Genomic DNA, 13,254 nt, shown 5'->3' on the forward strand with positions numbered 1-13,254 from the left:
TAGAAAAGGAACAGAGCTTGCACACCTTCATCTTCTGAAAAGAAAAAAAGATTCTCTCCCTCCCATTGCCACATTCACATCTGCAAAACTGAAACTCCAAAAGCTATTTTAGAGGATGCAGCCTACCCTAAACAATAGTTAGACAAAAGGGGAGAGATTACACTGATGCCTATCTAGGTTCAGCACTCATCTTCCATGCCCTGCTGAGCATTTTAAAACAGGACTGGCACGAATTAACATCCAGCTTTTACCATGGAGAAGTCAGACATTCGTTTTCTTAACACAGCACTTCTGACAGCAAGGGGAATATCAAGACACAGAGCTGGGAGGAACAGAACACCTCGAATTGATTAAAAATTGAAGACACTGTTCCATTGAAGGACAGCTGCATCCTTCTTGAATGCCGCATTTTCAAAGCGCTGTCATTGTTTTACTGATGGACATATGTTACTTCCTAATCAATTTCTGCAGATTGAATAATGATTGGCATTTAATATCATAAACTGTAAATAAAATGACTGTTCCAATGTTTAAACACTGAAAACCAGGAATATAACATGGAATTAGTTACAGTGTTATAAACATCTCAAAAACGCAAAGGACTTGGATGCTCTTCAAAAGCACAGTGCATGGTAAGCTCTGTCTAGTCTTCAGTGATCTGTTTACAACAGTTTTTCCCTTTTGGTTTTCATCTTGGATCTCAACCAGAACACACAAGAAGAATCAATCCTTTGAAAGGGTAGATAACAGCAGAACAAGGGGAAATGGTTTTAAGTTGAGGGAGGGGAGATTTAGGTTGGATGTCAGGGGGAAGTTCTTTACTATGAGTGTGGTGAGGTGCTGAAACAGCTGCCCAGAGAGGTTGTGGATGCCCCGTCCCTGGAGGTGTTCAAGGCCAGGTTGGATGGGGCTCTGGGCAGCCTGGGCTGGTATTATGGAGGTTGGTGGCCCTGCCTGTGGCAGAGGGCTGGGGATTCATGAGCCTTGAGGTCCCTTCTAACCTGGGCCATCCTGTGATTTTGTGAAGAATGCAGCATTTCCTCACAGAAATCAGAGAACAGTTTCTCATATACATTTTCAGTAGTGAAGAAGAAAGCTTATGGGATTTTTTTGTTGTTGGTTCTCCCAGCTGCCCCAGAACACCCTTTGAGGAGGTTGGTAGTACTGCTAGGTATCTCATTCTACACCTTCCAGCCCTAGTCCCCAAATAGCCTTCCGCTGTCTTCTGTCATGTCAGCAGCTAATCCACTCAGGAAGCCATCTTTCACACTTCCTAATGTGTCCGTTTCTGTGCCCACACTGAAGCAGCATTTCTCAAAGGCACTCCAATCAAGAATGCAGCTTCAGCAGCAACGAGGCTTGCTTACACCAGAAGAACAACTATTCCAAGTTCTCCTTAAATGTAACGAGCTTTACAGAAAATGCCAGATAGTTCCCCAGGCCATTTGTTCCAGAATAGCACAGCCACGGTGGTCACAATAACAAGCTGTGAAATGGCAAAACCTGAAAACCAGCTGCACAATACACTTCTGACAGAGCCTTCAAAGACACCTTCAGGTACCAATACAGTGCAGCAGTGTGCAGGAGACAGCAGAAGCTCTCTGCTCTTACCCCACTCCATAAGCACAAAGTAATCAAACAGTACTGCTTGCTGAGCATTCTTAGGACACCTGAGCAATATATTAAGCTCTTCAGCTGCATACATCAAAAACAAAGCGTTATTTTCCCAACACAACCGGTTTTTGTTCCAGCCTGACTTCATTAGATTAAACTCTCTGAAAACAAATGCCAAGTCAAAAGGAAATGCAGAAACATCTCAAAATAGGGAAGGACAACAGGTATGACAGAGGAAAAAAACATCAAAATGCTTAGGATTTGCATCATTTGGGAAGGTGGCACTACTGAGCCAACACAAGTCTGGAGTTCTGCAAACTTGCATCACACTGTATATACAAATGATTTACACCAACAGGTACCAACACTGAGGGCCATACAGCAGCTTCGCCAGTAGAAAGCTTCCACCAGCTGCAACAGAACACTCCATTGAACTATCTTCAGTAAAAGTTCATCTACTGTAAAGCAAGCCTTATGAATCACAAAGTCAAATCGTATTTGAAACAAGAATTCAACAAAACAAGTAGGAAGTATTAAAAGTTACACAGCAAGGAATGCTAGTCACTGTGTAAATGCATTCCCTTTGCAAGCTTTCCCTTCCATCATCACAACCAATCTTTCTTCCCATTTTATTTGCAAATCTAAAATGTTCTCTAGAATTTTAAGGAAAAAGTATTAAACATCAATAGTTTCAGTAAGGTATTTGCAAGACAAGGCTATTATTCGGACAATAGAACACTACACTTTTCTATAAAGCTCACAATCTATTTTTAACATATCAGTGTCCTTGTAAAGGCACTCATGGATAAGCATGCCATTCCAGCCACAGCAGCTGCTTTGATTCACATTTACAAAATGCTTAGAATTCTTGGAATATGCATAAACTGCAAGAAGAAGATGCAGTGACGCCACAAACTTCAGCGTAAGCCAGCACAAGCTTCCTAGCTGTGCTGCTACTGAACATGAACAGGGAGCAAAAGCACCTACCCTGCGCCAGTGAACAATAATATTGAAGCCAAAGATACAACACAGGCTTAACTGGGAAGTCTGCTAAACACTTAACACAGGCACACAGATATTTCAGACACCTTTCCACTGCTGAGCTGACGTGCCGCTATACAAGGTCCAGTACAGTAAGCTGCAAAATATATTCATGGCTTAATCTGCCAAAAGAATGGTTGAGGTTAATTTGACTTCATTGAGAACAAAAGTTACTACAGGGTGATATTTAGTAGGCGCATACATTTTAAAGGATGCCTGTTCAGAACACAAGACAATGCCAAATTAAAAGTTGAGGCTGATGACTAAGGAATTTATTAGTACAGGAGACAGTTATGAATTTCATTAGATTTTGAGAGTTACCTCTTTTAGGAAAAAAGTATTTTTGATAGTTGAGTTTAAAATAAAACCAGTACTGCATAGGTTAATTAAGATTAATCAAGCACAACAGCCTCAGAAAGGCATCCACTCACGGTTCTGCAAGAAATGGGAGATGAAATAAAGAGATACCCTCCCATGCTATTGGAAATGGCTCATCTAAGTCCTACTCTTCACTAGCACAGATATCTTGAGCCTGTATCATTGATTTGTAACTCCTGTCAGCATATTTTTCTGATTTTCAACCTGCTTGTTAACATGCCGACCTCCTACCTCTGCTCCCAGTCATTACCCACCATATGACACAGAAGGATCACAAAGACATAGCACACAAAGGTCAAGCTCCAGCAGACCTCAAGCTCTGATGACCAATTTCATATCAACGTAAGTCATATGCTGACTAAACAAGCTTACAGGCCTTCTCAACTCTCTCATAAAAAGAAACACAGCACTATTTCTAGGCAGCAGCATGACTGCTCCAGTTACTGTGGTGCTTCAGGTCTCAAGTTAACTTACTACCAACCCCTGTGGCCAAAACTGATGCTCAGCAGGGGCTTTCTCTTCATATTCTGTGCTTACTGAACACATACAATTCTCTGTCCGCAGCCAACGCTTTCACACCTCCATAGAGCCTATGCCACACTCTGCAGCTGCTAACCAAAACACAAGGAATTACGCAATTAAGCAACAGAATCTGCACAGCACTGCTGCAGCAGCTGGCATTTCACTACAGTAGGCAGCAATTGCTTCCATTAATAGATTCAAACCAGGCCAGCTAAGCAAAGACACCATATGACTTTTCCACCACTAGGCTCAGCCCTCCCATAGAGGGGACAGCAGCAGCACGGTCAGTGGCCACCCCTACTGCTACTCAGTTTGCATTCAGCCTCAGAGGGATAAAGACCTTCAAATCTGCTAAGGTCTCAAACACAACAGCAACTAGTACTTTTGGCAGTGCAAAGATTTAGCTCTAATCTTATTACTGCAAGTACCACCACGATGACTCCCTGAATACCAGATGCCTGCCTGTGCATGCTGCGTTGCAGGCCTGAGACAAAGAAGGAATTCACTTTATCACCAAAAAATTTGCACAAATATTGGCAGCCCAGGGCCATGCAATCCATAGGTCTGTGCTGAACAGAAGCTTCTGTGCACTGCATCTCTTTGGGCTGAAGTTTCATGAAACAGGGACTTTTTTCAGCACCTGCTGAAGTATTTTAGATCCAGTGTCACTACGGTACAGATCTCATTTAACACTGGCAGCTATTACAATCTAGACGTTAGAAACTTTCCCATACACATATTTAGTAAGCCTACTAGATACACAGAGCAAGGTAATCTTGTTTTCAGAAAGAAAACTTTTTGAATAATTCTCTATACCAGGGGGGCAAAGGAGGTGAACGAAAAGCTTTTCCTTTCATACCAATCTCCCCAAAGAAAAGCACAAATATCACTCGACTCTAAAAGCGCTGCTCATTTTTAAATTCATCATTCATTTTGATAAACATGTTCAAGGTGCAGTGAATAGTAATCCACATCTCAAAACACATCTGGTTATATAAGCAAATGCATACATAGCTTCTCTGTTTAGAAGGGGAAGGTAAGTGTGCATAAAAGGCCTGCTAATCTTTTTAAGAAATCTTCTCACATTCCATTATGTGAGCATTTCTAACACCAAAAAAAAAAAAAAAAACCAGAAAAAATGCATGTGTGTTCAAAGCAGAACCTCATTTTATTGTTCTCTGCTCAGTTACACTTGAAAACAATACTCAGTAATCCAAAAGCAGAGAATGTCTACAAAGTAAAGGCTGCCTAAGCATAGTATCAACAAAAACAGCTTTCCTTCCCTTCAAAGACTTGATTCTTGTTCCAAAATACTGCCAGCTAAGTCCTTCTAGTTGCCCACAATCCCAACATCTGCAATGGTAGCTTCCTCTAGCAAGGCCACTAAAAGACAAGGGCGCAAGGTCCTGCCTGACAGCTGCCTGGACTCTGTGAGTATTGTAAAATAACAGGGTATTCCATTTAACCATAGCTCAGGCTATGTTAGGAAGAACAAAGAACCAAGTCACAAATTCATAATCCAAAATACATGGAATTTAACACACGGTAATTTGAGACACAAGTGTTACAATACTGATTTTTATGGAACTGCATCTTGTATCCCAGCTGAAGCACAAATGAATGAAAGCAATTAAATGGTTCTGAAATGCTCTTTCCCAGTCATACGTTTTATATTTAACACACCTCTTCCATAAAGATTCAAAGCTAACAGTTGACATCCTGAGCACCAACGCCTACCAGGAAGCTAACAGAAGGGGTCAAAGTCAGATTGCCTTTACAATTTCCTGTAGACAGATGAAGGTGCTGCCTGCTGTTATTCCCTCATTTACCTCAGGTGAAAATCCATAGTATACACATCAAAGTCATAAATTTGCTGATCACTCCCTCAGATGCGGAAACTATTAGCAGTTGTCTTATCTCAGCTTCCACAAGTTCCATTCCCTCCCTACAGTAGTGCTATTCTCTCATTTTGATGCTATTTAAGGCAGTACACACACACACACACAGAGTACCACAGTGACCACATGAAGGACTCTCTACTAAAAATAAGACCATCCCAAAATCATGTTGTCACCTCCCTACCTCAGTGAAAACTGTCTTCAAGAAACAAGAGTTTGAGGACAAGCTACCTAGGGATTAAATCTGTGGTTCAGATTTTCATCTTTGAAGTCTCCTGACCTACAAAAACCAGACAGCCCCCATGCATACACCTGTCCCTACCTATCTGTACTACTAAAGAGCTAAGCCTAATAAAACAAAGAAAAAAAAAATTCAGCAAATCTGAGCGATATAAGATACAAAAAGTTTTACTTAAGTACACCTCAGCCTTGTTGCTATTTGTCATCAAATTGATGACGATAGGAGACAGAGCAAACAAGTTCTGAAACAGAAAACAATTATGCCAGATGAAGGCGACAAGTTCTGAGGAAAGTGATAATATTAAGTTCGGTTGCATAATCTGGTTTCTCATTTTCTGACTCAAGATCTTTTATAAGGCAAAGTTTGCAGAAGAGTACTGTGCTTTGATGAAATAAATTGCCCAACAGATGTTTTTGGTGTCTTTCCTTTTGCTTAGTCAAAACTACAGTTGAAATGTTATCTCAGTTCTGCCTCCATAGCTCACCGTTTATTTCTGTCAAGCCAAGTATTTTGTTTACTAACAAAAGAAAAAGTATGTTATGAACTGTTGTCAGGGAATCAAAATAAACTTTTTAGACCCAGCGTGTTAAAAAAGCATAGCTGAAAGGTAAGGTTGGAGGAAAGCCTATTATAACAAGCAAAAGCAGGGGTGGCAACAGTGAAACCTCATTTGTCCTGCTAAAAAACAATACTGAAACTTTTTGACAGTACTAAAAAAATACTGCCTTTAACACGAAGCGAAACCTTCAGTAACCTAGAGTGTTGGTTTGGTATTTCCACTGTAAAACATAAAAATCCCTATGATCCTTTAACAGCTCGTCTAACTCCACACTGTAACGTATTTCATAGTTATATTTCAATAAGGTACACTTTATATTGCCAACCAAATACAAACATTTACAGCGTGACAGAGGACAAACTTTTGAAACATAACCCATTTGGGGGAGAAAACAGATGGAAGACTGAAGAGGTAACACCATAGAAACAACTTTAAGGCAGGCATAAAGGAAAGTACTGCTATTAATAATAGTAAAGCAAAGGCTAAAGGCACAACTCTTTGCTAGCAACAGTGAATATACCTGAAACCTGCTAATGAAATCCTTCTGAACTCTGCCTGCTATCCCTACAGTCAGTAAAGATTTTCCTGTGTTTTTCAGACTCAGACTGTCAGGTTTTACCATGTTTTGTTTTCCCTTCTTTGTTAGTTTAGAAAGCCATAAGTGCAGAATGAAAGGCCTGCTGCTTACAAAACGGGACAAAATGTTTAGTAACAATCACTATCTTGTAGCTGTGCTTGTTAAGGGAGACATGCTGCACAGCGTAGGAAAAGGAGTCAGAACCCACGGACGGTTCTAAGTAACAGCTTTACAACTGACACAACAGTGCGAGTTGGACAGATGACAGCAGTCTTGGATTTTAGGCTTTTTTCACCACTCGCAAAGCAATCGTAATTTTCCCATCTGAAATCCTTCAGAAGTATCCTTAATAAGTTGTAGATATTGATTAGCAGCATGCATCTGATCTAATTAAGAACTCCTTACAGAATACATAGAACTACTTAAATCTGATATTCCTAATTTTAACTTGCTTCTGGGAGAATATCTATTATAGTCATGAAAATGCTACTTAATTTTGCTTTAGAAAATTCTGTCAATACATTTAAAATGACAACTGGGAAAATAGAACAAAGCAAACAAAGAGCAGGGTCCTGATTCCCACCCTCCTTCCCCGAGCCCCCAAACTATAGTTTTTCAGCTTCAACTCAACTAAGAAAAGCAGTCCTGGAAACCAAGTTTTCTTCAGAAGGCCATTTTTTCCTAACTCCAAAGCACAGTACAAGCTTTTATTAATAGTCCTCAAAAAAAAAAAAAAAAAAAAAATCCATACAAAAAGTAAGAAGTTAAAACCAAGCAGAATATTAAAATCATGCAATCCAGCACATCAGTTAATCACTCCAACAAGAGAAATAATTTTTGCAATGACACAGTTACTCTGAAAGAAATAAATCCAGTTGAAGTATATAAAAAGAAACTACACAAAGAAAACCAAAAACCCATTTGACACCTCTAACCCTGCCAAGGCACCCATCCAAGTACAAGCAACAACTACCCAGCAATTCAGTCAGCCTATATCAACATTTTATTTGGGTACACATGGAAGAATGGGATTCTTTCTTCAACATGGGAATTAAAGTCCTTATCAGAAATGAGCAGTTTAAAACTGATAAAAAAAAAGTAAGGCAGTACCTGCCATTTAGGAGGTACCCAAACCATATTTTTGCACCAGTGAGTTACTTCTGAGCACTGGCATTTCCAATCCTCTCACATCAGGAAGTTGCTTCCTTACAACACACAAGTGAAATGTTTAGCAGCCAGCCAAGTCCCGGAGCAGCAGCAGGCTGTGAACAAGGCTGCTATCACCTGCCAGCATACCTATTGCTAGTGAGATGGCACACAAGCATCACAGTGTATCCATTACATCTTGACACAACCAGAAGCCAGATCAGATCAGGTAAAAAGAACGTACGTCTATTACAGGCATTCATAGAACGGTTTGGGTTGGAAGGGACCTTTTAAGACCATTTAGTTCCAACCCCCTGCTATAGGCAGGGACACCTCCCTCTAGACCAGGTTGCTCAAAGCCCCCTCCTGCCTGGGCTCCTTCAGGGAGGGGGCATCCACAACCTCACTGTGTCACCTGCCCTAATAAAAGTCCCTCCCCAGTAGGCCCCCTTCAGGTACTGGAAGGCCACTATAAGGCCCCCCTAGAGCTTTCTCTTCTCCCAGGCAGATCAACACAAGACACGCACAAGCTTTCAAAAGAGTCAATGAATACCTGGAACCAGCATGCACAACAAGCAAAATTCATGTTTGACAGTCTCTACATTAAAACAGCTGGTTCTTAAGCTCTTTTGATCATCAAAATAATGATTTTTAAACTTGGATTCTACCATTGCTTTTTTAAACCTTATTTGCATTTCATGCTTTATACCTGTAAGAACAGTATTAACTCTTTAAAGTGAGTGGATTTGACTATAGCCATGTTGTGACAGACAACATGCACACAGTTCAATAAACAATCACAAAAACACATCTTCCAAAATAGTCTCAAGAAAATCAAGCTCCCCATTTTACAGAAGTGAGGCTACACAGAGATGGTGCAAACTGTGGATCACACAAAGATCTTCAAAAGGAGCTGGGAAACAAGCACAGCTCTTTTCAAGGCCAACGCATTAGCTATAACGATGATCCTAAGAACTGCACGAATTGGATTTCAGTTGAACTGGCACAAGCACAGCTATATTCCTGTATTCAGATTCACATGAGTGGGGCCTTCATATCTGGACCTTCTAGTTCTCTTTGTTGCCCAAGATCTTTTCTGCTGGAAAACTACTCAAACATTGCCTTTGAAAGAATATATATGTATGTGTATATAAATATATATATATATATACACACACACACACACACACACACACTCATACTAGTTTCTTCATAACTATTCCAAACTCAAATATATTCTTAATGAAATGTCGAACAGTAAGGATTCGTTCAGACTAAAACCTATAGCCATGAAAACGAATCCATGCTCCACGGCATCACAAATATTTAACAGCTCAACGAAGCAGGGTTGTCAACAGGTAACCCAAGAGATAACACAACACCAGCACCGCTCCGCCGCACCTCCCCACGCTCCCTCAAAGGAAAGAAATCTTTTCCTGTTCCGATCTATTTTTACAGTCTGGTGCGTTGGTATTTCTGGATTACTTCCAGGGGTGTTCTTTACCGGGGCATCGTGACCACACACGCCAGATTTCGGGATTATTTTCTCTCTTTCTCGCGGGCTGTTTCCCAGCCCATCTCCTCACCGCCCGCTCCCGTCGCAGCTCCCCGTGCAGCCCGGGGACATCGCGCTGCCCGCCGCAGCTCGGAGCCGTGCCTGCTGCCATCCCACCCCCCCGGCAGCGGGGTTTACCTTTCTCCCTGCTTGCTGTTGGAAGGCGGCGGGTGCAGCACGGTCTGGTTGCCCTCCATCTCCACCACGCACTTGGTGTTCAGCTCCAGCTCTGCAAGGAGAGGCGGTACGGGGCTGCAGCCGGCGGGCGGGCCGGCTCCCCTCTCCCCGCACCCGCTCGGGTCCCCGCTTACCTCTCCTGTTCATGGGCCGGACCCTGACGGCCACTTTCACCTTGGTGTCCGACATCTTTCCCCCACCGTCTGCGCCGGGCGGCCCCGCTCAGCGGCACCGCGCGGCGCCAACGTCCATGCCGGGCCGGGGCGAGGCGGGGGCCGGGGAGGAGGAGGGGGAGAAGGAGGAGGAGAGGGAGGCGGAGGGCGGGCGGCGGCGCAGCCCCAGTCGCCTCCCCGCTCAGCCGGCTCTGGCGCTGCCTGCCGACAGCATCGTTTGCATAACCGCCGCCGCCGCCCCGCCAATCCCGGCCGCCATCATCCGCCGCGAGTGCGGCGGGGAGGCGCCGAGCAACATCGGAAAAAGCCGAGCGCCTTCGGCACGGGAAGCGGAGCTACCACGCCTCTCCTCAAGCTACTACCAAAGGAGGGTGAGCGGACGGAGAAAAGGCCGAGCAGCGCCCCGCCGCGGCGAAGTAAAGGGAGGAGCGGCGCATGCGCAGGAAGGACGGGAAGCCGGGCATTGCGCCTCGCCCTCACGCTGCCCGCAAGGCACGTGACGCTGGCAGGCGGGGCGGCGCTGCTGTCCCCGCGCCCGTTAAAAGGCGCAGCGCGAATAGTGCCGTCCTTTTTGGTCTTTGTGAGGATGAGGTGCGGTGTCGTGTGCGATCCCCCACGCTGTGCCTCCCCGTGACTACAGCCGTGGTTGGTGAAGACGCGTGTTGTCTCCATGAGACCGCTTTGGGCATCCTGCCGTACTGCCCCTTGTGTGGAATTTGGGAAACGGCAATCCGCAGCCTGCGCGGAACAAAATACTGGAGCCCGCGGGGAATTCTTGAGCAAAAGATGCACCGCGCTCGAATTCAAAATCTGCGAAGTGTCAAATCTGCTCACAGGGTGCTGCTGCTCCAGACGGCGACTGGCGGATTTTCCCAAGCGCCTGCCCAAACGCGGCAGGAAGGAGTCGCGTCCCTTCCCGACCTGTCCGCTCACATCAGGAAAAAGCATTACGAACTGCAACGCCTGTTACCAGCGCTCCGAGGATGGCTTCGCTTGTAATGGATAAGCCAGGAAAGCTGTTCAGATAAACTGCAGCAGGCTTATGATCTCAGGAGAGCTTTTATTTTAAGTGTCTTGTTAAAGCCTGTTTTGTTTTGTTTTGTTTTGTTGCCAGAAGTGTTTCCCTAGCTTCAGCAAAATATTTTCCAGCGCTTCAATCCCTATTTTCTAGTGCAACTAAATGGCAGGGATCCAAGTTGCAAAACCAGTGATATCTGCATCATTTTGCTTACTGAAGACAGGCTGAAATCCAGCCGGGATTATTCTGTCTGCTGTGGGGCTAAACTACTGCAAGGAGAACGGGCTAAACGAAACATGATAGGTAGGCAGATAGCTGCGCCGAGGAACAGCAGACCTTTCAAAAAGAGGTAGAAAGTGACTGATGCTGCAGCCGGATGAGCCTTACAAAGCAGCTTAGAAGAGCTGTGAGTGAACAAGCATGAATGTCAGTCCTGCCGCCCCTGAATGGCCATTGGTCACAGGAATGCTGAAAGGAAATATGAGACACGCACTCAGCATGGTGAGGGACTTTACCAAATAGAGCCAGCTGTCTGGAGAACATCACTAGCAGAAGCTGGCATGCACTGATTTCTTGCTTGTGGAAGTAGACGTCTGGAATTAAGTTTGTTATGAAATGTGGTTCAGCTGGGAAAGATGTTGAAATGAGGCATCCTGTATATTGCTGTATACTATAAGAACCCAGGAGTAAGGAGGCATTGGCTCAAGATGTAGCATAAGGTCTGTGGAATGGCTCTGCAGAAACTGAGTTCTGCAAAACTTGGATGTTTTTGGGAAAGAGACAAATAGAACAGATGGGAGGAAGAATAATCCCTTCTATCTCTATTTTCCACTTCTCATTGGAAAATTGTATCATTGCAAGATTAAATAAAAACAATGAAATTAGCTAATGAGAAACTGAAGATTGTCTTTATGAGACGCCCTGAGATTTTGGCTGTGGGAAGAGTCTTGGGAAGGAATATTTTAACTATTATTTGGAATAGGTTTGTGAATGATATTCAAACATTTGCATGTATAGAAAGCCAGACATGCAAAAATGCTTGAAAAGATGCAGTCTAATTTGTTCTATCATAGGCTGTAGCTGCTCTTCTCTTCTTGTGAAATCTTTTTTTCTTTCTTTATTTTTTTTTTAGGTAGTCATGAAAAGGAATTTTTGCACTTTTATTCACATTGACTGCCAAGATGAAGGAGCTGATTCCGCCAACTTCTTAAGTTCTCTTCTGAGGAATGCTTATGGCAACACTTGTTACTCCACCTGACAACATCTATTAGGCAGCAGAATGTATTTTTTCTGGTCTCCACCAAATCTTTGGCGTTACAGCACTATAGTAAGAGAGTTATGTTCTATGGGCCCCATAAGATCATTAGATGATCCAGAGAGCAATCTGTACTTGTACACAACTATCCTATCCTCTGAATGTGCCAGACAGAATAATCAAGTGTGAAAAAATGATTAGCTTCTGGTGGACCTAGATGTTAGAACTGGTATGTATATATAACATGTAGTGTTGGAAAGCGGGTTTTTAAGACCCTGTAAAAGGGAGAAGAAATAATGGACCTGATTTAAGAGCCAGGGGGGTATGTGCTAGGATAGGAAATTCTTGGCTGTGAGAGTAGGGGGGGATTAGATCTGTGGTCAAAAGTCTCAGTAGAAAGGAGTTCATTTACTACCATCTCACAAGAAAAGAACAGCAAAAAGCTTTATGAAACCTCAAAGAACTGATGTTCTACCAAGGTCAGACAGCCTCTGCCACCATCCAAAAGTGAGCCAGAAACCAAATAACCCAGATGTATTTGCAGATGTGCAAGTAATTATTCTAGGGCAACCATGTTGATCACAGTTAGCTTTTGGGTATAAAACTAAAAAAATATTATCTGATGATGTGATTAGTGGAGCCTGATTTTCTGTGAAAGGATCTGATCAGATAGTATTTAATCTTAAGAGGTATTTAAAATTGATTTATCACAAATTGATTTGATTCTGCAAGATGCTCTGGGCTGTGCTTACATCTAAGATACAGGTCACTGTGTGACATGGCATTTTGAAACTTTATTAGCATTTAAATAAAAAGTGGAGGTAATATCAGTGATACTGTATTGTTGAGCATCATGCTCACCAACACAAGAGTGTCTTAGTTTTCACAAGTTTGTTTTTAAACCAAAATGCCTCAAGGCTTGCACGCATCATCACAACCTCTGTAGTGGAGATAGCTATCTACTAGGTGGGTATTACGACTGAAATGGGTAGTAAGAGAGAAAAAGGTTTCTAAGTGCTGAGCTCAGAGATGATGAGTGTAAGTAGCTCCAATTTCTCTCCTTGCTCAGATATGGGGATGCTGAAGATGAGAGCTTTGTA

The 13,254-nt window shown here is 43.1% G+C and overlaps 1 protein-coding gene across 1 annotated transcript in view; it reads right to left on the reverse strand.

The window, feature by feature from the left end:
* Nucleotides 1-9,897, reverse strand: part of KIF13A (kinesin family member 13A) — a gene marked incomplete at both ends in the record, with an annotated part of 107,375 nt that extends 97,478 nt beyond the window's left edge. Inside the window, 2 exons of the mRNA XM_079533476.1 lie at nucleotides 9,670-9,760; nucleotides 9,843-9,897. Coding sequence (XP_079389602.1) covers nucleotides 9,670-9,760; nucleotides 9,843-9,897 — 146 coding nt within the window. The remainder of the gene's footprint in view (nucleotides 1-9,669; nucleotides 9,761-9,842) is intronic.
* Between the last annotated feature and the right edge of the window lie 3,357 nt (nucleotides 9,898-13,254).

Source organism: Tetrao urogallus (assembly GCF_951394365.1).
Source record: "Tetrao urogallus genome assembly, chromosome: 3".
NCBI classification, from domain to species: domain Eukaryota; kingdom Metazoa; phylum Chordata; class Aves; order Galliformes; family Phasianidae; genus Tetrao; species Tetrao urogallus.